The following is a 25724-nucleotide window of genomic DNA, read 5'->3' on the forward strand; positions in this document are numbered from 1 at the left end:
AATTCAAGTCTTAGATACATTGTAGAATTGTCGTACATTATGTTTGGTGAGAAATTATTCATCTTGTGGAATCCCTAAAGCACTTTTTATGAATTAGTAAACAGGCTTTTCCTCGCCCCTATCTGGACACTCTCCACGCGTAAACACTATTTGCAAGTCGTTAAAGCCTTGAAGCTGTGTCTTTTTTATCGGATCTATTCTCTGACAAGATTTATTCTTTGGATTCGGTTAAGTGCACGTTCATTTTGCTGTTGTTGCAGTTATGACCACTAGACAGTGAAACAAGATCAAATCTCATTACGGAACAATCCCATCCATGATTATCCTCAATCAGTTACAGCCAAGGGCAGAATGCCCCCTGTCGCACATATAATGCCCACTGAATTTCCAGAAGCAAAAACAGCTATTGTTGAAAAGAATCATTGTGTTCTGCCATGGCGATATCCGCCTGCTACCACAACGTACGTCTAAAAAACACGAAACATGTCTCAGTCTTTATTTAGATACGTATAACTTCGATATCCACATGAACTCTAACTACATCCCGGCAAATATTCCTCTTCTATATATTTGCCCTGTATTTGGGTCGTTTTTCCATAAGACTAAGAACAGTTGTGCGGTTTGCCTGCAGCTGGTCTTGCAACAGGACTTCTTGTACCATGTAGCTTCTAGCACCAACGAAGCGAGCTCGAGTCCATATACCAACATTTAACCAGCTCGCCATCGAACAAAATTTAAACATTCAGAATATATTCTCTCAAATATTTATTTGTTGACGCATCTATCACACAACAGAAAGACTAAACAGAAAAATAAAAGCGATTTAATCAATGTGTGTATAATTTGCGGGGGTTTTACGCGCTTGGCCGTAGCGTATTGTTGGTGTCACGTTGAACCGTAACGCGAACGGCTGAAATTTGCCTGCACTTGGACATGATTATTGGCTTACGCTTGATGCGTCCGGCAGACGCAATATCGCCCACTCAACATCGAAACAGCGATACTGCTACGGCTATCTGACTGGACACTTATTCCGCCGGCGAGCCTTGAATGCCAAAGACACGGTTGACGTCCAATTGAATTTACGTAAATGAACAGTAGCGAACGTACCGTAGAAAATACCGTCGAAAATCGGTACGCGAAACAACGTCCGTTCATGTATTTTCGTGCATATTGGATTAAAACAATATATGTGTAAAAAGAAATTGCGTAACGTTATGGTAAAAGGACGGATAATTAGATTACGGGATGATAATTAGGCGTATAATGAGAAACGAAAAAATTAATGACCTTTAATATTAATGTTTGTAAGCATGTGAATTTAAATGTTGCTAAGCAATTGGCTCGGAGGTAAGAAAAAAATGACCTGCAAAGATTCTTTTGCTGATTACGAACTGTGAAGAAGTACTTTTATCCTCGGCTTTGTTTCAGGCTCGCCTTGATGGCCCCTTCGGAGCATGCGGAATGTCATGATGGCTTGTTTAACCCGGTACGCATAAACAGCTACACAGGCATGATCATCGATCTTCAGTAGAATAGTGCTCCCAGTAAAGTCTGCAACGTACGCTAAACCTAACACTGACTATTTTATTTTGCCCGCGCTAAAAATGAGCAAATGAAGGTATCATCGATTGTCGCATTAGTTCACGTATTTTATGCCCGCTGTTTGTCTGAATAAGTAAATAAATCGTAACGAATATGCTGCTTTCAACCCACAATGAATATTTGGGCTTCAGAAAGACCAGTACTGTTCCAAGCCAGTCAATCGCAGGCTAAACGTTTCCACTAGAGCATGTACGACGACAACCAACAGCGACTGTTTGTGAGACGATTGCATGTAGAGGTCCTTACATAGAGTGGCACTTAAAATGGGAGATTGTTCTCGATTTCGTCTCATATTTCTGTTTTTTTCCCAGATCATCTTAATGGCGCCAACGATACCAAGGAAAACCAGCAATAATGATGTCCCTTGACGAAACTTCGACACCCGAAGGTTTGCTGAAGTCGCAGACTTGTCTGCGAGGAGTGGGCATATTAGGCTCGTACTAAACATGGACGTCGGAGCTTACCCTTTGCTCTTCTCGCGATTGACAGAGGAAAATAATATCGAAAGAAAAGTGGCTCAAACGAATCACCGTTGTGCCAGTGGATGGCAGTAAGCGGGAATTCAACCGAGCAGAGATTTATGCCTGCTCATTAAGTATAATTGTTTAATGGCTATAATCGATCGATCATTAAACCACCTATATAACTCAGGAAAACTGTCCACATATTCATGGATCAATAGCAGAAACACAGTATGAATATCTGTCATAAAATCTGTAGATTATTGATTCCTACAGCAAAATTGATTCTTCGTCGTCCGTACCTAAACATGGTTATTTGAAAAGGTCGTGCGCTTTTTGAAGATCACGACTGTAGCGTTGCAATTTACCATCGTTAAGAAGAAGGCTTAAATAATCCGCGTAATAACAAAGTAGATCTTGAAATGGAATTACTGGAGTGATTTTTTTCGAATCTTTCGATACAGCGCTGCGTTCATTCTCTTAAACAGGTAGATTTTTAGTCTTAAAGTTATCTCTATATCTGCATTTGTAACAGAAACGTCCACTGGAGCTGGATTTGCCAGCGATTCACGACGCCGTTCGTCATGGAGGTATTTAATAGTTGTTCAATGTGAATATAGGACTCGAACCGTCAAATCGAAGTACGGTATTTCAACAGAAAAGACGGATAATAGAAGAGTGGAAAATATCAATGTGATTGATAACGATATACTGAACTGTGCCTGATTAAACGCTATGGACCAACGAGATATGAGAGTGACGCAGTAGAAATCTCCGCCAAATCTCACAGCGCGGTAAATTACCCAAGTTCATTGCGAAAATAATCCGTGCAAATGGTTTGTGAGTTATTTGCGCATTGCGTGGGTAGCATACGTTACGCGCAACGAGGTAGAATGCTTGTAATCGTCCGATGTACGTGTTCCTAAAATGGTAAACTTGTGAACAAAATTATTGTTATTAAATCTCCGAGCCGCTTATGAGAAAATGTTAGCATTTTAGATGGTGAACTTTCACTGCAAGTAGTACACTCATAGAACGCCGGACGAATCTGTAGAAAGCCATATATGAGTCATAAAAAAGCTTAAAGCTCTCTCCAAAGATCACTTCGATGGCGACACAGCATCTAAGCATGTGTATGTACACATAATAACATGTTTAATATACCCTTGAAGTCCTACATATTTCAATAGTTCTAAAAATTCTACGTTTTTAAGTGTCTATTGCTCCTCTGTGTACACTGATGTTCCTGATCAATCCCGTTGTTTATAGTTGTTTATTGAGCCGCACAGTTTTTTCAGAAGGCCGCTTTCATGGTTATTATTGCTTTGCTGCAGTTAAATAGGGCTAGAGCTACGACATGAAGACGCTTTCAGAGCAACTCCGGACAGCCGGCAATACCTATTATTGGACAACATATAAACAGAGCATAAAGCTGACGTTGACGTAGCGCGAAATAGCCATACACAATGGCTGGCTTGCAAAACGCACTATAGCGGGAAAGCAGAGTGGATACCGACAACAAATTGTTTACCTAATTAACAGCTGTAGCAGACGGGTGTTCCAAGGTGAGATATCGTCCGCGTTTAGCAGCCTATAGACCCAGGTTTTTTGATCCCCGTCGGAAACTGGTAGATTCGTGAATACATACGTAATTCTTAGCATGCCCGTCGCATAGCCTTGATGTGTTACAATTTAACATAATGCTAATTTTTATTACTATTAAGAATGTAACAGAATCAGTTGATATATTTGCTAGTTTTGTGCACTAATTATAAGTGAATGTGGATAAGCATGAAACTTTATTGAGTAGTGCCACGATGGCAATAAAAATAATTCTAAAAAAAAAAAAAGTTCTAACGCCCGACAGAGCTGTATTAGACGTCAGCGTACTAAGGGAAAGCGCTCTGAGCTAATGACGGCGGTAAATACACCAGTGTTTAGTGTTAAATCTACTGAGATTGGCTTCGTTCGCCACTTTCTTGCATCGCTGACTAAGCGTTCTGTAACGGTAAGCGGCCGCCACCGGCTGCCTAGTGTTACACTAGGACCCATAAAAATTTCAAAACAACACATGAGCTAAAAAAACCGAGGCACCATATCAGCACTCGATTATCATGGCTATCCTTATCATTATTGTCAAGTTTTATTGATACGTACTACAATTATAGCCGACTTATTAAGTTCTAAGGGGAAGAGTCTTCTGGCGGCTGTCTAGATCCAGCCTGAGTGGATCCCACCACTCAGAGAAGTTGCTCTTATCGTTCTCGATATCAACGTCGAAAAATTCAGGGGCGTCGAAACCAGGCCGGTGAGGCTGGCGTAGATTTGTCTCAGCTAGCACAAAGTTACCAACTGGCTATTATTTGTCTTTGTCATGGTTAAATGAAATGATTAATGAGACAATCTATTGATTCCTGTCATCCTTAGAATGCATGATTATGTGACTCAGCCTTGGTTAATGTTATACGTATTTAGGTCACTGTTTATGACTGTGACTCGCTTGAAACTCTACAGAGTTCTATATGATGTTCGAAGAACAAATCAAGTAGGGACAGTGAATCGTGAAGCACGGCTATAATTTCATTCCACGATAGAAGTAGTTCATCTCTGTAGCACCAGTTTTGTGTGGTTCAGTTTTCTGAAGTCAACCGCCCATAACTCAGATGCAAGATTCTTGCTTGTAGGGAAATTTTCAAGCTATTATAACGGTGCTAGGTTCATGAAATTCAACCGTACTATTTGAAACAAGTACATTTTCAAGGGAGAATGCTTGGGTTCGGTTATACTCAGCGACTTCTCTTTGTCACGCTAAAATATATACAGTTAAAGCACAAATATTATTGGATATGGTGACTTGAACCCGAATGATCGCATCAGCTAGCTAATGGATATGTTTCTAGTTTTACGCCTTGTAGGATTTTTCTTTAGGGCCGTTAAGGAAATATTTCCTCTTGTCCAATACTATACGCTTCAGGATTTCTTAATTACGACCTGATGAGGTTAAATAGAACCACCTATAAAGCGCTGGCTGTCAAGAGAAACGGCAAGATGTTGCGCGAAGGTAACGAGCCAGCAGAATAAAGGCTTGACTTACGGTGGCGTTCAAGAATCAAATACGATTTTTTCAAAACGAAATCATTAGCGTAGGAATAAATATCTGTGTCATAAAACGAACTGGTAGACATGCTTGATATTCATAATAAATACACATTAACTAAAAACTTACAGGGACAGCTGCCATGTTGCTGTCCTCACTGTTGAGCTAAGCCCGTAGCTAGACTACCCTATAGTCCCAACATTTTGGCGCCGCCAAACAAGCGGACGGCCAATACCTAGGTTGAAAAACGCTCGACGTCCCACCGACAGCACATAAATATTACACAGTTTATGCAAATAAAGAAATTATACGTGAATAACTCTACTGTTCGCAAACTCGATGGCGGAAATGGCTTTGACATCGCCAAGCTGTACATGTGCCTTACAAAACGCTTGTATAAGAGCGCCCGACCTGATTAAGGTTATGTAAGCCACCCCGTCCATATAGGCCACGGATGACGATTTCGAAAGAGTGCTAGCGTGGCCGCGCCAGTTACTCATGCCACAAATTTCATAAGTCATTGCTGTGGTTTACTTAATCACGAGTCTATGTTATTCTTGGAAAGCTTGTTAAGAAACTGATACTGTGTTTTTTTAAAGGATTAGATCATATAAGTGTTGAGGAAAACATTCAGCCAACCGTTCAGGAATGACGTACATATCTATATATAGGCCACGCAGATTTATCACTATATGTTTCGTTGGTCTCAAAATTTATAGAGATCAATGGCTAATATTGAGAGGCGGAACGTCAACCCATTGAAACTCTTAGATATGTATCTTCGTTATATCCTGCTGTCCTATATGATGGAACTCGATTGCAATGAAAGGGTTATCGTATCCCATAAATAAGAACAGCTGAATCTGATTGATTCGCATATATGCTCAGTATTAATGCGTACTATAGTAGCAATTAGTTAGTTCGTTAAAATCAATTTTCGTATCCTTTCGCTCTAACTGACAGACGAGATTGGCTACAAGATTCATTCATTGGTAAGACATCCTGTCAACAGATGTTCGGTCTGACGAAACTCTTCATGGCGTACTATGTTTTTCCTAATGGCGACTACCAGATTCAGTCACGGTGGTCGACTAAAACTATCTTTTCGACAGAAAGTCACTACACAAGTCTAAGGTAGGATTATATGCTTCTTCGTCCTTGTTCTTGAACGATTTCTCACTACTTCAATAGGTCTATACAGAAAATACTACTGATGTTTTTAGCAACGCCCAATACTTTTAGAAGTACACTCTATATTGACGTCTTGCCAAAAGATACTGGCTTATTAAGTGATTGATGTTGGCCAAGTGATCGATTTATTATTTATGAAGTGAAGGGTTACTCATGAGCTGCTCTAATAACTGAACGTTAGCAGAAGACGGAGCTGTCTCCGTGTGGACGTGAACATCGTATGCACTTCATCTGGATTAGTATAATGGAGGTCTATTTGAACCTCATAAGATAAGTTCCTTAGTATCCGTCGAGCCGCCCATTTCAAGTTACAATGACTGCCAGAAAGCTACCCTGAAAAAATGTCTTTTTTTTTCACTACTGCTGCGTCATCTCCGAAAGATCCGTCATGCTCATTTCATATGGATTGCTTTAGTGCTATAACAGCCGTGGTTTATAACGCCACTGTATATAACTTACCTATATAATACAACTTGATTATATCATATAATGTTAATGTTGAGCAATTAGAGTTTAGGCTAGGATGCGGTTTCTGGTCATGCGGCAACTTGCTCTTCCACTTAATACGAGTTTCGAAAAACCCAAGAGATATTTAATAGCGGGCTAGTTATGTCTAGGTAAATATACCGAGGAAAACTTAATATACGCCAAGGAACACGTCATCAGTATAGTTAGAGCTGATAATATATTAATCACTATTATTATTAATTCACTATTAATTAATAATAATATATTAATTAATAGTGAATTAGGTTCAAAAACTAGGTCTCGCCACAACGTATTCAAACCTCGGTGGTCGAGTGCTTATCTCAGGGGGTGTGTGTGAAGTAAACAAAGCCTCGAACAATGATGGCGAACAGGTTTATTTAGTTCACTAAACTACACTAAAGAATTTTTCATGATTTATCTCAGTGTAAAACAGTGTTAAATCTAACCTGAATGACGGGTGTCGATAATTCCTCCTATATCTTTGTAAACAGGTGAACGTATATTCTGTACGCGTACAATCGTAGTTGTCGGATCACGAAATGCATCTCAGTATTGCCTGAAGGCCATGCCGATTCAGCAGTTGATTCTTCACCCAGTGCTAAGCAGATGGGAGCTGATGTTTCGTTTGATCATTGAGCTAAGGCTTAAAGTTCACCCCGACAGCAAATACGGTTCCGTGATCAGGTGCATTTCACGACCTGCCAACTTTCGATATTATAACGATTATATATTTTATCTCAGTATCTAGAAAGAGCTTAACATTCTTTAATTAAATGTTAAGCTCTTTAAAAAAGCTTAACATTTAATTTAAGTTTGAGGCTCTTGATTAACACTCGCACGTTATTCAGTTCAGTAAACCTTCGTTTGTTCTCGTCGATACAACAAATGAATCCGTCATAAATTTATAACGAAAACATTCAAAATGAAGCATAATATTTTTCGACAAAGCCAAAGTTAAAGAGGGTGTGCAGCCCATTCGCATATAATGTGATTGGGCTATTATTAAATAATTCTTTTATTTATTATTAAATAACTACAATTAGTTACTTAACGAATTTTAATTCTATTTCCTTTCCTATTTTTGATTAGTCCTCACTAGCCCCTTCAACTTTGTAACCCGCATAGCCTTTTCACAAAATCCTGGTCCTGATTATTACCTTAGTTAACCCAGATGACAGACGACTTGCTCTTAACAGCACATCGTGTCTGTACCTGCTTGCCGCTCTAATTAAACACTAGCTAAAAATCGCATCGACGCAAAAATCTTTTCTGTAACTTCTATACACCCAGTATACTCTTGTGGTTCGTCGTCCTCCGCTTCCAACCATAGCTGGGCCTATCTCACGTGCAAGCCTTCCGCTTGCGGGCAGTTTGCGGGCCGGTCTTCCCATGTTTGCTTCGCACGCTTGCTTGGCATATGACCACCTGCATGAGTCGCTCTTAACTGCGGGTAATGCTTTGGTCGACGCCCACGTCTCACGATGCGGTCTCGGCCCTTGCTTCAGCGGCTGACTCTCTTGCTGCTGCTGTTACTTGTACAAGCCTACGCAGGACGTCAGGCGCGTATGGCGATCGGGCGCCCCATCCGTATTAAGTCGACAGTAATAATGGTCAAAGCGACCTAAGACTCAAATTCTGCAATAATGCCTGGAAACCCTTGCAGGTATCCTGACAACTCACAGATTATCTGTAATCCATCGATGTGCAATGGCTCCTTGCGTGTCTTTATATATATATATACATGGGAAACTGGGAAGTAGGCCTACAGAGATCATCCAGAAAAAGTATACTTCGCCGAATTTGGGTGTGTGGGTCAAACGTCTCCCCAGCATTTGTGTGAGAGGCTCAACGGCTGTGGCCCAGACGGCGTTGAACAGTCGAGGATGTAGCTAGCTGTCCATCCTTTTATGGGTGTTTGTGTGCGGTTCTAGTGAGCAATAGTAGTTACTGCAAATAGTACAGACCATGTTATGCACGAGGGTACGTACGTAATTGATTAAGCTGTCAGTGCTGCTATCGCTGGGCCAAGGCCAACTTGGTTCGCCACGGCATGCTTCAGTCAGTTTCCACACCCAGACGGCGGCGCTAAAGGTTACAATGGTTGACATACAGCAACGCCAATGAGAACGTATGTTGGGTCTCACCGTTTTCCTTGTCTGGCCGTCTTAGCGAGACCAGCTTTCCACCATAGCTACCTATACATTCACAGAATTGCAATCAGGTACCAAATACACACAACATATAGTGTGCACAGTGCATACTCGCATTCATAAAGAAAGCGACTGAAACAAATCTTTCTTAGATGTATAGATGCTGTATTGGCCTCTTCTTCTTTTGCCTCTGCATTTTGTTTATCATCATTCTATGATGCTCGAGTCGGCCGACAGGCCAAAAAATTGTAATAGCTACGGCTATGGGCCTCTCTAGAGACGCTGCCAGCTGCTGTCCATTCATAACGCCACCTTAAGTCAACAAGCCGCCATCACAGACCTAGATTCAACCCAGCTCGGCGCATATATTAAGCCGCAGCTAGAAACTAGCCAGTTTCGTCACGGTGATCTGTGGGTGTGTGTATGTAATGTTTATACTAGTCACACAAGGTCGCTGACGAACTTAAACAAAGTTATTACGAAAAGCTTCTGGAGATGAGCAAGATACCAGAAAGTCGGCGGGGGTACACGCAACGACGTTATATTCTTGAACAAAACGGGCGGCCTGCTTAGTTTGTCCGTTTGGTTTGCTAGGTTTAACTGTATGGATATGGTCCCAACAGCATCTATACCATAACAGAAGCAGGCAAAGAACCGAGACGGTAGTCAGAACGACAGGACGAGTTCTTAGATCGGAACGTTCAATTTAGTTCTATAATATGTGTGTATACACGTACCTGTAATGGCAAAGCATATCACTGCAATCTGCCCACATCGGTGTCTCTTAATCTCATACAAAGCAACACTTTGGCAAACTGTCAAGTGTGACACAAAATAAATCGTAAAGAGTTCGTGATTACTACTACCCTAAGTGTGATAATGTAGGTCGATAGACCAACTCTACTGAATAATTTTACCGCTGACCAATATAAACAGCAACAACATATAATAGATGTAATCGCGAATTCCGCTTGTCTAGGAAGCAGCTTGAACCTGTTGTTATGGTTTCTAAGAAAATTTGCTATAGAGCGCACACGACGCTAGATCTTACCTGATCCTGATCCTCCAGATGTAAGACGTGCAGCCATCTAGCTTGTAGATCGAGCCAGTCGCGTTAAGCAAAATCAGCAGGTCCGGTTCTTTCGTTCCTTTAGATTTGCTCAGGGGTAGTAATGGATGGAGTGCTGTCAGCAAACCGAATGTGACGCGATAGTACCATCGCAGATTTACCAACAAATACGATTCTGCCCAATCTGAGTAGAGAAGCAACAGCAGTAAAGGACCCTTTGATTCGCGGTCTCGATTCGAGCATACAAGCAAGGACCTCATCAGAGGATGAACCCGTCGTTGAGTCGCAGTTGCGATCTCTCGAGCGTGACTTAAGCTAGCCACCGATATGAAACCCACTTTGCCCTCCCATACGACTGCTTCTAGCTGATGATGATGTGAGACGGGCGTCGCTTGCATCGAACACAAACGCATGCGTTAATAGGTCCACTCAGTGTTGAGCAGTTCAGCAGAAACTGCCACTGTAATTACGTGAGCAAAAAGGCTTATAAATATAACGAACTTCTGGACACCGGATGCACGACCAAAACAATCATTGTGGCTATGCGAAAACCAATATCAGAATCTTGTCGAGATCATCGACACGCTGCAATAGCAAGTGACATACGAAGAAATATGAATTGCAGGTAGAAGCACCATAAAATTAGACGCTTACGTAATATCTAGTCTTTACAATGCAACATAAGCGAGAGAGAGAGAGAGAGAGGGAGGGAAGCAGACAATCATTTTTGTTTACGTTTTTTGGCAAAGGCTTTTGAGCACTGTGTGGTATGTAAAATTACATGAACTGAGTCCGATTCGTGTAAGCTACTTCTTTAGAATTTGGGATGAAAACCCGCCAGCCGATCTCGCCGAAACATTGTTTAGTTTCAAAGAGGCTCTTTGCATTACTACCAGTTATTAAACTAAGCTCTTCTATTGACAATTATTGACACATTGATTGCTTTTGTTCGCATGTTCAACAAATATTGTATAGCGTGTACGTCGTCTCACTCAGATAAACCCTGGTTGCCTTTGGATTCATGGCCGGAAACGCCTATGACCACAAATTTCGCACAAAAAAACGTCTAACGCAATTTATACAACTTCAAGAGGCAGTATTATTATGCTAACACATAGCTAATTACTTTTAGAGCGGCCATCGATTGTATCCTTAGCGCGGTAAACGTCATCACCTAGAGTTTTCACTAAAAATAGTATAATATTCCTTAAATTTTGGAATGACCATTTAAACTATATATCGAGCTTACAAGATCGAAAACTTCACGAGTGACTTTCCTAGGCTTCCTAAAAATCTACTGGCAGATTTTTCTACTGGACATCTATATGGGTCTGCCAGTACAACTTAATGGAGGAACTTGAATGATATCTAGATGAAGATGCTCCGTATTCCTAACTATAAAAGGTTATAACGAAAACATCACTGGATTTACAGAGACCGAAATTCTATCAAAAAATATCTGAAAAAAACCTGAGACGAGGAAAAAACGACAGAATATTCAACGGTGACTGAAAAACGCGCCAAACAAACGAACCCGAAACACGTAAGCAAATCGAAGAAAAATACTTGACACACGTTTAATAACCAGATTTTATTTTGTCAATATCGATTTTTTGTTGCTGTTGTTGTCGTTGTGTTGAATTTGTTACAGTACAACTCGATGTATATTTATAGAAATTTATGTATATAGGTAATTGCGATGATCAGCTCTGATGGCGACCCTCGTGATTGGTTGCATTTAATTGTGCAGCTATCCGCACAGGGTTTTGCAGGCGCATTAGTAAAGCTGGGGCGGCGTCGAGGCAAGTAATGCGTGGTCATACACGGGAGCGAGTATTCGGATACACTCACAATTTCGAGGCCGTTTTGAGAGGTAAAAAAGAGCTCAAAATCGTTAAAAAGAAAGACAACGATCTTCAAGACGCACCCACGCCTCTTCGGTTGTTGAAAAAGAACTTTAAGTTTGGTTCAATAGCCCACATGTGCACAACAGCCCCACGCTTCATTGGATTCTTTCATAGCACTAAGCTTTAGGGCTCTGAAGAGCTCAAGACATTTATACCTTCTTTCAAAATAAAATCTCGTTTGTTTTTATTAAGCTTCTTCTGATTTCCTTTCATTATGCTTCTTCTTTCTTCTTGCTCCTGTTCTTCTTATTGTTATTCCTCTTCTTCTTATTATTATTTTGTAGTGATATATTTCTTATTCAGATTATGCCTAAGAAGATTGCACACCGTCCTTAACAAACTGACCTGCCCTTCTTCGACCCATTTGCACAAGACTTTCTTCTCTTCGCTCTTTTCTGTTCGTCGACATCCTTCACTGAGATACAATGTACGCCAGACATTGGGAAGGATCGCCGCCCCATGATTATGGCAAATATTTTTTAGATCGTATACATGGAAAACACCAGGTAACACATTTTCTTTATTATGATTACCATCATTATATACCATTACTTTTTCACCCGCCGAGACTTTGACACATTCTTCCTCCCAGAACTTATATTATCCGGTGTTATCAGTCACTTCCTTTCAATCCTCTTCATACACTCAAAATCGCTTTATCATAAACTATTATTTTTCACTCCTCTAGACAACCCTTTGTTAGTCTCCCTCTGTTAGAACGTAAATTAAAATCTTTACAACTTTCGCGTAGTATGGTTCTGTTTGTTTACACGACAGCCATGGTAGATAGGCGTCGTCTGTCACTACAGTACATTATATTTCTCTTCGGTTATTACAAAGCCAGCTGTGTCTCTGATATCTGTGTGTGAATAGTGACGCGTTTCCCTTTGCATATCAAAGGCGAGTGGTTTACCAGAGCTAGTGGGCAGCTCTGCAAAAGGCGAAATGGATGTTTCGCCCCATACCGTAAAATAAGGCAAGGCGGGGGCGATGCACCGAACCAGCGTTCAGTCTGACTTTACTCCTCATTTCTTTCCGTTGTTATCTTTGTCGCACTCGTTCATCTGGTAATATCTCCACAGACTTTCTTGACCCTGCTCTTTTCTTCTTTGACGTCGTTGTTGTTCATCGGCTATTGGGCACCGCCCTTCAGCAGAAGTCACCCGTGGGCCGCACAGGCGCACGTCCGAACTCCTTCCTTATGGCTTGACAGTAGTCTTGACTTTGCTTGGTTTTGGCTGGAAGGCAGGCGAGCCTGACTAGCTACTGACTGGACCAGATTAGGCTTTCGGGACCTTGTCGCAGACCTTCCGTTGTGATATCTCGGCCAGCGCTTCAACGGTTAAAAGGCGTCTTCTTCCCGTCGAAAGCTTGGCCGAGATCAGTTAGCCAATAGGGGTCTCACCATAGACAGGCCTTGCCTACCAGTGATGCTTGGTCGGCGTCACAAATAAACTATCAAGAATTAGAAAATGATGCTAAACGCCAACGCCATTAGACATTGCTGCCGAATTAAGAGGAATAGCTAGCAGGCACAAACTGTTAATGTCCATTCATCTATTCAAATTTTCATTACGAAGCCCACAACGTACGTTTTGCTTATCTAATGATATTTATAATAGCGTCGTTGCTTCCGGGAGTTGATTTAGCTCAGGTTGGAGGGCATTATTATGTGGAACCGTTTCGAATGCACCAGTCTTCCTGTTGGCGTTTAGCAATCGGTCGATCAATCAGTTAACTTATTAATCAATCATTGATTCATGTCATTAATAGGATATGAAGCGGAATTTTAGTTATCAGTTTCCTCCAAGTTTCGTTCTTGTCTTCTCGACACTGGTCACTGAATAAGAGTAGCAATAGTAAATTAGATACTTTTCGGGCTTTGTTAACTTAAGTCGACTATTACGTTCGCCGACATCTTGAAGTATTCCTGGGTTTTACAACGTTGTGCAGCTATTTCGCTATATGTATATATGTAAGTAACGTTCGTAGATCTTATATGTATAATTTTTTCTCAGTTACAACAATCAATTACATCAATCGTTGTTACTTTTATAATTATTATTATTACCACTATTTAGTTAGATCATCGTGAATCGAGTCGAGTCAATCTGTGGCGGCAACGTCGACATGGGCCGCCAATCAAGGTGCGTTCGTCTGCTCAAAATATGTTCTGCTCGATACGTCCGAAAGCCGCTCATATCCATCATGAATATCCATCATTTAAATGAATACCACCACACTTGTTGCGGATGCAATAGTTTTTTTTGGCGAGTTTTCGATCTCTCTTTCGTAGCTACATTCTTGTTTGACACTTCTTGCACGCCCTTAGGCTAAAAATCGCTGACATTAGTTGGTTAGCTGGCTGATGAAACACCACGGAGCAATGGCTGAGGTATGCGATTTTATTTCCATGTACGACACCACAGTTAGAGTGGTTTTCGACGAGCTAAGTCTCCATTTTTGCTTAGCTGACATTGTTATGCCGGTTTTGTTCTGATCTGCGGTGAAGATCAATTCTGTTGACACTAACTTTTCGTTATTGTCAATAGCGTGCATTTTACTTAAACTGAAGTGCACGTAGTCCATGATGTGAACATCGTCCGTGGGTTCTTGGTCGCCACCAGCCTATTCCGCATTGTCTGTACATCAGTTCCTCTAGCTATAGAGTTTTTCGAAACAATCATGGCAGTAAGGTTTGTCATTTTCTTCCTTGAAGGTGCCTTTGTTGAGTTGTTTCAGACAAAATGAGCATACGAAATGTTCTGGGTGGTACTTGCGAAACATGGCCGTGATGCAACGGCCCGAGATGGGTTTGTGGCAGCCAGCACAAAGCGAGCCTCGCTTGGCGTGATAATGAGTCTCACAGTATGGCTGTCCCTCGTAGTCATAAAACGAGCCGCCTTGGAACGGCTGCAAGCAATCCCGACAGACAAAGCACTCGGGATGCCATTGCATGCTCAGCGCCGAAATGTAGTTCTCTGTGATGGGCATACTACAGCCCGCGCACTTTGGAGCAAACATAGCGAAGTAGTCCTCTCGGCAATACGGTTTGCCGTCCTTCTCGTGGAAGCCTTCCTCACCGAACTGACGGCCGCACTGTGCGCAAAAGAAGTGTTCTGGATGCCAGGTACGGTCGAGGGCCGTCACGCACTTATCCAAAATTGGCCCATTGCAGTAACTGCAACGTGGTGAGAAAATATTATGGTAGTCCTGCTCACAGTAAGGTTCACCATCACGCTCATAGAAGTTGCGTGTGCCGAGTTCTTGATTGCAGTGGGAGCAAACGAAGTGCTCCGGATGCCACATGCGGCCCAAAGCTGTCACTACCTGGCCAACAATCGGCTTCTTACAGGCCGCACAGCATCCTTTGCCGGCACCGGCATTTACACCTTGGTTGTTCATGTCCTCACGAAGAGAACCAAGCATCGAGTCAAGAGCCGAATCGCGCGGCCTAGGTGTTGAGTGCGTCGAGTGTGAGGAGGTAGGTGTGACGAGGGTACGGGCCTCTTTCCTTTGCGGCTGATGATAGTGACTGCTCGAGTAATACGGGTCGCGAAGGCGGAACTCGGAAAGCGAAGCCATGAGACTGTCCAGCTCCTGGGTAGCGCTTGATCCATGCGGATTAGTTGGAGTTCGAGGACGACTCGACGGCCGGCTTCCCGCAGAAGTCGAACGGTTATCTGTGTTCGAATAAACTTTGTAAGATTGCGGTGTAGGAGCTGGTTCAGTGCTTTGGGTGTACTTACGATGCGAGTACTCATCGCGGTGAGAATCGTGCACAAAGTAGCCGGAGCGACCAGTGGTTTTTGGGATGGTGGACTTCAACTCATCGACCATGCGTTCGTGGTTGAGGTTCACCTTAGGACAGGGTGACTTAGCACGGTAGGACGAGGGTGAACGAGCACGAGGCAAAGAATTAGACGAGCCAGAAGTGTAATGGTGCGTGCTGCGATGTGAGGTATACACAGGGGACTTGGGACGGGAAGACATCTGCTCCGTGCGGATCATATATTCGGAAGTGGTCTCATATGCAGTACCACCATTGGTCAATGGCGTAACATCGGCCACATTCACGATTGAGTCTAGATAAGAAAGATTATTGGCCGCACGAATCGGCGACTGAGCCCTTTCAGACGTACCGTGTGCGGTGATGGTCTCTTTGATCACGTGCGAATTCTGGTAGATGGGATCATGCATTTGGTAAGTGTACTGCAGATCTTTGGTCGCTGTTTCTGGCACGATCTGCACAGGGGTAACGGGACGATCCACCACGGAGCTGGATGTCGTTGTTCGGGGGCTGGTTTCGCGTCGCTCCATACTACCTGATCGTTTGTAGCTGACCTCATAGTCGCGCCGGGACGACTGCAGGTCAGCGAGGAGATTGTCGAGGTTCTCCATCAGGGGTTCTGCCGAAGCTGATATCAATAATGGTGGCTAGCTCGGAGGCGCAACGGCCGTACGGCCGGAACACTGCAAAGGGACACCAACAACAACGAAACAGGAACTAGAAAAATTACCAGTAACGGTGACAACGGTTGACTCACAAATTCGATAACAAAAACAAACGAAGACGTCACACTAAACAACAATATCACAAGTCAATAGCGGCAAATATAAGATTCCCTATCACGCTTAAATGATATCTTAGTCACGTTGCCGTATCGTTGTCGTGTAACGTTGCAGTTATCCTTTTCCGTAGCAGTCTCTATATTGCCTAAACACATCGATCGGCACACTTGAACTACACACAGGACAATAATGTCAGTTGCCGCGAAGTCTCCGAAGCGTTCCGCCGTCCACCCGACAACGGCCAAACAACAGCGGGCGGCAACTCCGCGCCAAAGGTCGCCGCCGGCTCGGAGTCCGAAGGCGTCTCGAAGTCACAAGGTCGCTACAGATGCAACCGTAGACCACTACGCCGAACCGCCTGCGCGCTGCACGATTTCTCCTGCGCTCTCTTTGTCTGCCAGCCTGTATCTCTGCGTCTATCTCCTTTTATTTTATCCTTTACTTTGGCAATCACACTCGCCCCTCGCCTATCACCTGGCTAATACGACTACACTATCGCCGTGTGTATCTTTCGTATGGTCGCGTTGAACGGCGCAGCCGACTATTAGTTCAGCGCTCGCACTGTTTCTCGCTGTATGTTGAGGTGCCTTGGAGGATTAAGCTGCAGCAACGGCTGCAGTGTAGGCACAGAACAGAGGCAAGAGCGATGCTCTTGCCAATAGACTGTACCAGCAAAAGCTTAGAACACTCTTTGGTGCTTTTGTGTCCTTACAGCCCCACTGGGTCGGCTGGTGGGGATGCGCCACCGCGGCCGCCTGTTAAACCGTCGTTCTATCGAGCTATATAGCTGAGGCCAGTCAAAGACAAACGAGAAATTCAGGTCACTACCACTACGAAGTCAATTGTTATTACAACTGAGGAAGACAGTACGGTACGCTAGAGGATCCGCGTGCAAAATACATGGGGGAAAACGAGCGGGCGGGCGTACAGGCGAACTAACTCTACGGCAGCGCTGCACGCGATAGCCTGGTCGCAAGCCCAGCAGACTTTGTTGGTAGGAGGCCGACTGTCAATGCTGAATAGAGGCAAAGAAGAGACGCCTCTACGGAGATACGGAAAAAGAGAGATTTAAGAGAGTACAAAGAAGCTCTAGTGATCAACACACTCGTTGGTTCTAGTGGCGATGTTCGCACCCTACAGTCTTAATAGCAACGCACTCAACGTTCGCTTGCGTTTGGCCCTTTGTCGTCGCCGGTACTAAGCTGCCCCCTGAATCTAGTAAACTTTTATGCTTGGTAGGGTAGTGACGCACTTTGCCAACCACATCCAGTGGCTGTTGCTGAACGTCCAACCGCTCAGCGGCGTACCGCACAATTGACTCAGTCACAAAATACGACTTCGTCAGTCAGAAGCCGTGATGAGTGTAGCGTCGCCCCAACGCCGCGTTCTTCGCCTGGGAGGAAGGGAGGTAAAAACTAAGGGCAATCAAGCCAGCAAGTCAGCCAACGGGCTTAGACGAACGAAAGCCAAGACGACGCTCACGTATAACCATTCGACTACTAGCAACAATACCACACGATCACCATTACCAGTGTCCCAACAACGGTGGCAATGGCAAGACCACAAATAGCCGTAGCCACACAACTATGACAGGCACCGTAGCGCCGGCGAAGGCGGATCGGATCCAACCATGGAAAGGCGGAGCACGGAGCCGTAACGAAGACGGCCTCGCCACCGCCATCGCCGCAGCCGCGCTCGTCTCAGCACTAGCGACGGCCGTCCGGCTGAAACGACAGACTCTGCATGGAGCGACAAGCTAAAATAAGAGAGTTGCCTGTTTTTCATAGCTGCTGGTTCGCTGCTTTAGTTGCTTTATTCGTATTAGTCCAGCAGTAGTAATAGCGACAGTCAATGCTGAGTAATAGTTTCTCGAATGGACACTGCGGTCCACGGACAGACAAGTAGACGGGCACGCACGCGTACACACTCGTCATGAAACATATCCCCACCGAAGAGCGATACGTTCATAGAGGCAAAAAATGCAGATCTTCCCCGCGCAGTCATCAAACGCCCAGGATAGCAAGTGAGAAAAAGCTAGAGGTAAATAATTGACCAAGACACGATCTATAGCCGCAACGACAATATAATAGCATACGTTCTAACACATTCTCGTTCTGTTTTTTTTTGCTCTATTTGACAAAGCGATTTTTTTCCAATCGAATTCTTACTGGCACTGTTGTTGCTGCAGCCTTATCACCTTCGATTTTTAGTAAAATAGCCGCAGCAACGACACTAGCGACACTGCTGCTACGATACCCTTTTTTTCTTTTTTTTTTTTGCTCCTCACACTCCTCTTAACCTGCGGCCCATGGACACCGATTGGTCTAGCGGTCTACACGAGCGCCGTTAATGGCTTACCACTTCGTCCTGCTGCGGCTGTACCATATTCTCCAAAACGGTGACAGTAACACAAAGGGTAGGAGAGCGGCGTTATGCAGATCAACACTGTATACGTACGTAATCCGTAGCTGTCGCAGCCGCTGACCACTGGCGTTCCCGCCATTGCGCGGATACTTAACCGCTTCATAGATGTAGATATCGGGATTGACTTCGAAACTTTCTATTGATGTACTACTCATATAAATAGTAGAAAAAAAAAAGCATTCGCGGTCATTCGTGTGTTGGGTTTCTGCCACGAATGACATAAAGTGACCACGAGCACCACCACAGCCACATGCTACCATCGACCGATAGCAGCAGTAACAGCGGCTAAGGAGCCGTAAGCCAGCCGTCATCGTTGTCGTGGTCGCCAACCGGATGGCGCGTCAAACCATCGAAAACAGTCCCCCATTTAGCACTCCATAACGGGCACTCCGGCTATATATAGAATACTATGTGTGGGCTCGCACAAGGTCTCCAGAACATGTACGCGCGGCGGAGGCCGCGACGCCACCGGCTGACGCGTGTTGAGTGTATGTAAGCTTGAATGCGTTCCATTGTACGTACATGTGTATATGCACTTTTGTGGCATGTATATAGTTCTATATGCATGTGTACATGAATGTATCTATGTCGGTACATGCATGTGTACGTACCCTTCTCTTTTATGATAGGATGCCTGTGTATGGAGATGGCAGGTGTATGGTACATGCTGGTGTGTCCCTTGTCTTGCTACTAAGGATGCCGTTTTGTTCTCTTGTTACGGGTTGGGCGCTGACGACTGACGGCGATAACTGAGATGAAAATCAGTGGTGCTACAGTAATGCAGCAGAATTGGAAACGTAAGAATTTTGTCTTTCTTTTTTTGGGTAGTCTCGTTTTGGGTAGCTAGCCAGATATGTGGCATTATCATTGTGGTGACAACGACAAGCGGAGTCGCGCTTAACTGAGCATTACATGATCATTATCCAATGGCATTTTGCAGCAATGATTCCAAAAATAGCCAGAAAACAGAGGACTTAAAGATTTACCACAACAACAATCCATTGTTGCCATCATCAAACAGTTTATAAAATAAACAATAATCAGAAAAGTATGGGTAATCAGAACAACGTAAGCATTACTTAATGATCCCTCCATATTCAACACATTTACGAATCGATATATGAAATATACAGTTGACAGTGAATAGTTCTCTGAAAGAATTTCGAAAAAGAGAGGGCCGTATCCTATTTTCTTACGTATTTTTATAAACGCACAACCGTGTATGATCAGGAACGAGCGCGAAAGTACTCATCATTTTTGATGCTGGCCTCATATATAGTTTCTATTTGTCTTGTGGGGCCTCAAAAGAGCAACTTAACATAGGAAAAGCGCAGATGAAATTAACAAGGACTATACCATGGTTGAACGAGTCTACTCCATTCATACATCTACGTATGCAGTCACGCTATCAGTCATACGGAGACGCACATCACATTTGATACCCAGTATTGAAAGCCCCAAAAAGGTACACAATAACAAAGGACGATTCCCGGCTTTCAGGAATGGATTATCCCGAACACTCCTAATACTATTCGTTCACAACACGTTCATAGGGAAATAAATACACCATTACCAACCGATCCTATACGATTCACGTGTTCGGTTTATACTACTACGCCACGCGATGCTGACAACCTGAAACACGTCCACAGCGCATCGCTGTTTTAAAGGGTTTTAGCCTCTACGATAAACGCTAATCAACACTGAACATCCAAAAACTGTCTCACCATAAGAATCGACCTCTCTAACACTTTTCTACCTGTTATACAGCATTGATATTGCACCTTTCACAAGATAAATGCTCAGTTCTAAATCGCTCGTGGCAAATGCTCAACAAGCTCACGACCTCTAGCGGGCAGATCCACAATCGTCCACGATGAAACTGTACCACCGCGACCGCGGTGCACATAGAAGCGACACGGGCGCCGCTGAGTCGTGCTCTTTTTGGCCGAACACTTCTGGGAGAAAGCAGGTTAGTGGGGTGCCTAACTGGACGGCCTGGAACAATAACAGCAGCATGAAATAGCCGCCGATACAGTCAACTCCACTCCATTTTGCACAACCGTAGCGTCGGTCGTCTTCGAAGCGAAAAAACCCAAGGGCATGGACGGTACAGCGCCTAGTTATTGCTTCTGCCGCTGTCGTTATTCCTGTAACAATAAACTCATACTAACGCGCGTTAGTGAGAAGAGAGCGCAACAACACAGGTCCCGAAAGTAACTGTGGCCTGCTGCTTTGTTGACTTTATTCATAAACTGACTCAATCGAATTAGACTTGCACTAGGCCGAACGTCAAGATTACGCTGGAAGAATACTCACAAACTGATCTATGAGGCCCGCATATCTGCATTGGCCGCCCGCACAACCGGGCAGGTTATAGAGCAGACGCGGTGTATCCAACTATGATCGCCAGCCGAGTCCAACTACGACAACAACACCATGGAAACGGGATACGGCCAGATGATTTTAGGCTACAAAAAGAGTTTAGTGTCTAACAGACAGAACAGGATACACTCTCACCGAGAACGGCTGGCACATCTGGCGTATCCAAAGTCAACCGCTAAATAGCTGACAGGAGGAGGTATGCACCCGTGTTGGAGCATTTGGTAGCAAATAATAAGTGGAACTTTTCGGAATTCGAACTTGTCCTGATCGATTATCGGTGTAGCCTGCTGTTGCTGTAGGTTCGACGAAAAGCATACTAGTCGTAGTAAGGCTGATTAATCGCAGTGGCAGAAATATGACGACATATTATTTCGTCATTGTTGGCCACCATGACAATCCCATCTTCGAGATGGAGTTTGCATCGAAAGGTGAAAAGGTGTGTGAGTGTTGTAACACAAGCGCAAATAGACATACGCGTGGAATTTGTTGCTATTCAGTGTAATTTTGATGGTTTTGATCGGTTGTGACACTGCGGAGATGAAATTGAAGCGTTATCGAATTAACATTTTGCATCGTATCTCAATGTTCTGTTAGATTGTATGGATATAGTTGAATAGTTATCGACTTACTTACAAAAATATTTTACGTTCTGTACTTATGGCCCTGGACAAACTTTAGAAGGCTGGCTCTCAGCACAAAACGAAATGCCCGAATTCTAACCTAAGCCACCATGTGTCCTAAAGTTTAGCGGTTAAACACGTGACCCAGTGTGCCATCACGAAGATCGTATGGGGTCATTTGAAAATAACGCGTATATATTTGATTGTAGAGTAACTTTTAATTAAGTATTACTTAATTTCTATTTATAGCCATTTAATTCGTAGAAAACTTTAATCGATTGCCCACAATTATCGGAAATGTTCACGCAGAAAAAAGAACGGGCTATTGATTGTGTTCATGCGTTTGACGCTAAGCTTAGTGGCTATCGATCCTTCAATGCGTATATAAAATGCCTTGTTTCAATTTAATTTTGCGTCATTGGTACATTGGTCATTTTTGATCATTGAAAATTAGCTTTGATCCAAATAATCGGTAAGATATCCGTAATGTTTAGCAAATATAATACTGTTTGAAATCATATAGATATTGTGGCAAATTTATTCGCAGTTCGGTGGACCATCTGTGTAATGCATATCTCAGCGAACCACTGAACGACTTGTAAATATTTTTGATAATTCTTTCTGTTGCTTCGCTCACAGTGATAGTGCTATATAGTGATAATAACCCTTAAACGAAATTTTACCAATTTAATAATTGAATTTCTGTTTGTGCGATTGAGAATATTGAACTGCAGCGTAGCACCAGAAAAACCCATAAATTAAAGGCGCGATGCCGTTATATCTCAGGCTAATCGACTTAGTCCTACTGTTCATTTATTTCCGCAGACAGACAAGACAGGCCAGCTTATTTGTGTGTCGCCACTTGTGATAGGAAAGAAGCGGAGATAGTTCCTTCAAACATATTTCTAGTTAAAGTCCGATTCAAAAATACAGATAAGCGTTAAATAAGCAGGCGTTAATGTTTGATGTTGATCAAGCAATCACGTTACACTGTGGTTTACGTGACCTAGTGCAATTAGAGCGTCAATCATACATTTCTGTTTCATCATTTCTGTTCTGGCGGTCTGGTTCTAGGTGACAGTTTTATGAGAGACACTAAAAGGAGGTGCGGGAATAATGAAATTTATATTGAGCCTTTTGAGAGAAAAAAAGTAAACGTGTCTGAAATCAGTCGTGCAACCATTAACCTACTGTGTGCAGATTGGACGATTCGACCTTTAAAAACCACATGCTCAAGTACTAGTTCCAGCAGAAAAAGAAATGCCTTTTGTCATAAATAGACCCGTCTCTCTAATATTTTGTCAATGTGTTATTATTATTTTCCTTGGGAAATTTCGCCAATGTAATGGTTTTCATTGTACAGTTTTTTTTTTTTTTTTTCTGAACCACTATTCGTTCTCGGATATCTACGAAGTCATCTAAAATTTTCAGTCACTGGCATCTGATATAATCATAAGACTGCTATCTAACATAAATGCACTTGCAAATTGTGGTTTTTATTATGTTTTAATTTAACCGACCGCATTCTCTTTCAGCGCGAGGACAACGGACGTTACCTAAATCAATTTGTGGCCCATGCAGCACTCGATCTCGTTGATCTGCACGCGCAGCAGAACTCCTCCATGTATTTAAAATGTGTCGACAAATTTAATCAATGGAGCGTTTCCGCCTTCGTTACAGCGAGCAGTGAGTCGATACATAGTTATATGGTTTAAGTTGATCTATATTATATAACGAATGCTGACTCGTCATATGTCCACTTGGCAATGGTATATTGTAAGTTTTGCCCTATCCTTGTCCTCCGTAGCACATCGTAAACTGCGCCGTTGGTTCTAAAAAAACGTCGCTTTCTGTTCATATATAGCCCACATTTATTACATTGCACGTGTCTCTCTAGTTATTTCACTAGTTATATCCGCCACTGGCTATGAGAGTTACATTGGAAATCATCGATTCCCTATCGTACCAGTCCACTTATTATAATATCGATGTTTATAATAGTGCCTACAATTGTGTTTCAGAGATGCGTTTCTTAATGTTACATAACGTTAAAAATGAGGAAGGCATTAAAACGTTCTTCCAGGAAATGTACGAAATCTACACAAAGGTAATCACTCTTGGGCGAGACCCAAATTCTCGATTTTGTAATTGTCCGATGTAATTGTTCCATTTGTCATTATAGAACAGGAAGTAATGAGCCATTATAAAGAACAAACAGTATCGAAGTATTTATGTCACCCGGTAATCATTTCTAGAGGCTTCAGAGTGCCGATAACAAAGCTCGAAGTAGTTTAAAGGACCTTGTTTAGTCTGCATTGAATGGTTATATAATGCTGGCCAGGGGGGTCGCTGCTGAAGGTCCCACCAACAACACTTATTGTACGGCTTGTGGGAGTAAAGTTACATAGTACAGGCACAGATTTAAACGCAGCCCGGTATGTTGGTTTCTGACGCAAAGTTGACACATTGAACCAAGTTCGAGTCATAACACAGATCACCATAATAACTGGTTTTACAATCGTGCTATCATCTGCTGTCTCACGAACTCAATTTAGTTTAACGGATTTTTTTTTGTTGTTTGTATGCTTTCTTTGTACTTCTATTTCGAATGAAAACAGGTACGTTTTGCCTCTAGGATGTTCGCCAGGAGTCGATAGATGCATAGTGATACCTTGTACTAATTCTGTTTATTTAGTTGTTGAAAACATGCTTTTGCCTTTTCACGTTGTCAAGATAATCTCTTTTTAGTCACAACGTAGTCAGTCTTCAGCTTAGTATAATAACAAAACGTAAAATTAATACAAGTTTTGGGGCTAAATAAAGAAATAACCAAGGTGTAGGTAACTAGTTTTCACTCATATAAAGAAGACAAAACTTATTAAGACAGTGATGATCTAACTCCAGCGACTGATTATAGAGCATATGATGTCTCGTCGAATTGATTATCTAGTAGCATGCAGAACCACCGTCGGCTGATCGTTATTCGTCGCGTTTTATTTTATATATATTAAATATATATAATATTTATAAATATTAACTTATATTGTTTAATTACTATTTGAAAATTATTTGCAGCATGCGCTGAACCCTTTCTATACGCACAATACGGAAATAAAATCACCGGCGTTCGACAAAAAGGCTCACAGTTTGGCCAAACGTTATCTGCTTTCATAGAAAAATGCCGCCGTTCCGTACCGCCGGGGGAATTCTGCACATAGATATATGTATATACATTATATATAAAATATTAACAAATAGCTATTGATTAACTCGTCGTTGTATATTATTTTTGCGTGGTATCGACGATGTGCCTTTATTTACAAAATCTGTGGGTTGCATTGGAACAAAGGTTTATAAATGTATTCTTAACTCAGGTGTGAATAAAATAGCCCCTTTGTCGTGGTATACTTGACAGTACTTCAAACAGAACGTTAGAGCTTGTGTCATTTTCATTATTGATATGCTTTATTTTACGTTAATAAGCACATTGAGGGAGTGCCTAGAATTGAGCGACACATGTGGGTGAAAATTTTATAGGCACATATTTTTAATGTCTTTACAACGTCATTACCTCCAAGTTAGACCAATAGGTATAATAATATAGTATTATAACACTATGTCACACCACCTCTTTGCAAGAACTGATTGAACAAAAGGTTAACTTTTTGTACCATCGAAAAGTGTTTTTTTACTTTTAATACTCATTAATTTGTCGATTCTGTAAATAATCATTGTATTCTATCAATCGTATTAT

The 25724-nt window shown here is 42.6% G+C and overlaps 3 protein-coding genes and 1 long non-coding RNA gene across 17 annotated transcripts in view; 2 read left to right on the top strand and 2 right to left on the bottom strand.

The window, feature by feature from the left end:
* LOC147756077 (uncharacterized) overlaps window positions 1-1751 on the top strand; it is a 10850-nt gene extending 9099 nt beyond the window's left edge. Inside the window, exon 3 of the long non-coding RNA XR_015325800.1 lies at window positions 1432-1751. This is a non-coding gene — a long non-coding RNA (uncharacterized LOC147756077). The remainder of the gene's footprint in view (window positions 1-1431) is intronic.
* LOC111249001 (uncharacterized) overlaps window positions 1-11506 on the bottom strand; it is a 24185-nt gene extending 12679 nt beyond the window's left edge. For all 4 annotated transcript variants that reach the window (XM_086986157.1, XM_022802234.2, XM_086986160.1 and 1 more), the window contains exon 1: window positions 10045-11506. In XM_086986157.1, coding sequence (XP_086842283.1) covers window positions 10045-10475 — 431 coding nt within the window. In that variant the 5' untranslated portion in view covers window positions 10476-11506. The remainder of the gene's footprint in view (window positions 1-10044) is intronic.
* Window positions 11507-11634: 128 nt separating this feature from the next.
* Window positions 11635-21418, bottom strand: LOC111250534 (paxillin-like). 11 transcript variants are annotated; one of them, XM_086986152.1, is made up of 4 exons: window positions 21285-21396; window positions 20750-21115; window positions 19577-19735; window positions 11635-16442 (listed from the first exon to the last, which is right to left on the bottom strand). In XM_086986152.1, exon 4 carries the CDS (start codon window positions 16368-16370, stop codon window positions 14628-14630), a length of 1743 nt encoding a protein of 580 aa, XP_086842278.1. In that variant the 5' UTR covers window positions 16371-16442; window positions 19577-19735; window positions 20750-21115; window positions 21285-21396; the 3' UTR covers window positions 11635-14627. The 11 variants fall into 11 exon arrangements, with proteins under 11 accessions (XP_086842278.1, XP_086842276.1, XP_086842279.1 ...); XM_086986150.1 differs by lacking the exon at window positions 19577-19735; XM_086986153.1 differs by lacking the exon at window positions 19577-19735 and having other exon boundaries at window positions 20725-21115.
* A 73-nt stretch (window positions 21419-21491) lies between these two features.
* On the top strand, window positions 21492-25404 carry Trs20 (trafficking protein particle complex subunit 2). Its single transcript, XM_022805975.2, has 4 exons — window positions 21492-21786; window positions 23506-23656; window positions 23992-24077; window positions 25046-25404. Exons 1-4 carry the CDS (start codon window positions 21706-21708, stop codon window positions 25142-25144), a joined length of 417 nt encoding a protein of 138 aa, XP_022661710.1. The 5' UTR covers window positions 21492-21705; the 3' UTR covers window positions 25145-25404.
* Window positions 25405-25724: the final 320 nt, after the last annotated feature.

This window comes from Varroa destructor, unplaced genomic scaffold (assembly GCF_002443255.2).
Source record: "Varroa destructor unplaced genomic scaffold, Vdes_3.0 BEIS01000004.1, whole genome shotgun sequence".
NCBI classification, from domain to species: Eukaryota; Metazoa; Arthropoda; class Arachnida; order Mesostigmata; family Varroidae; genus Varroa; species Varroa destructor.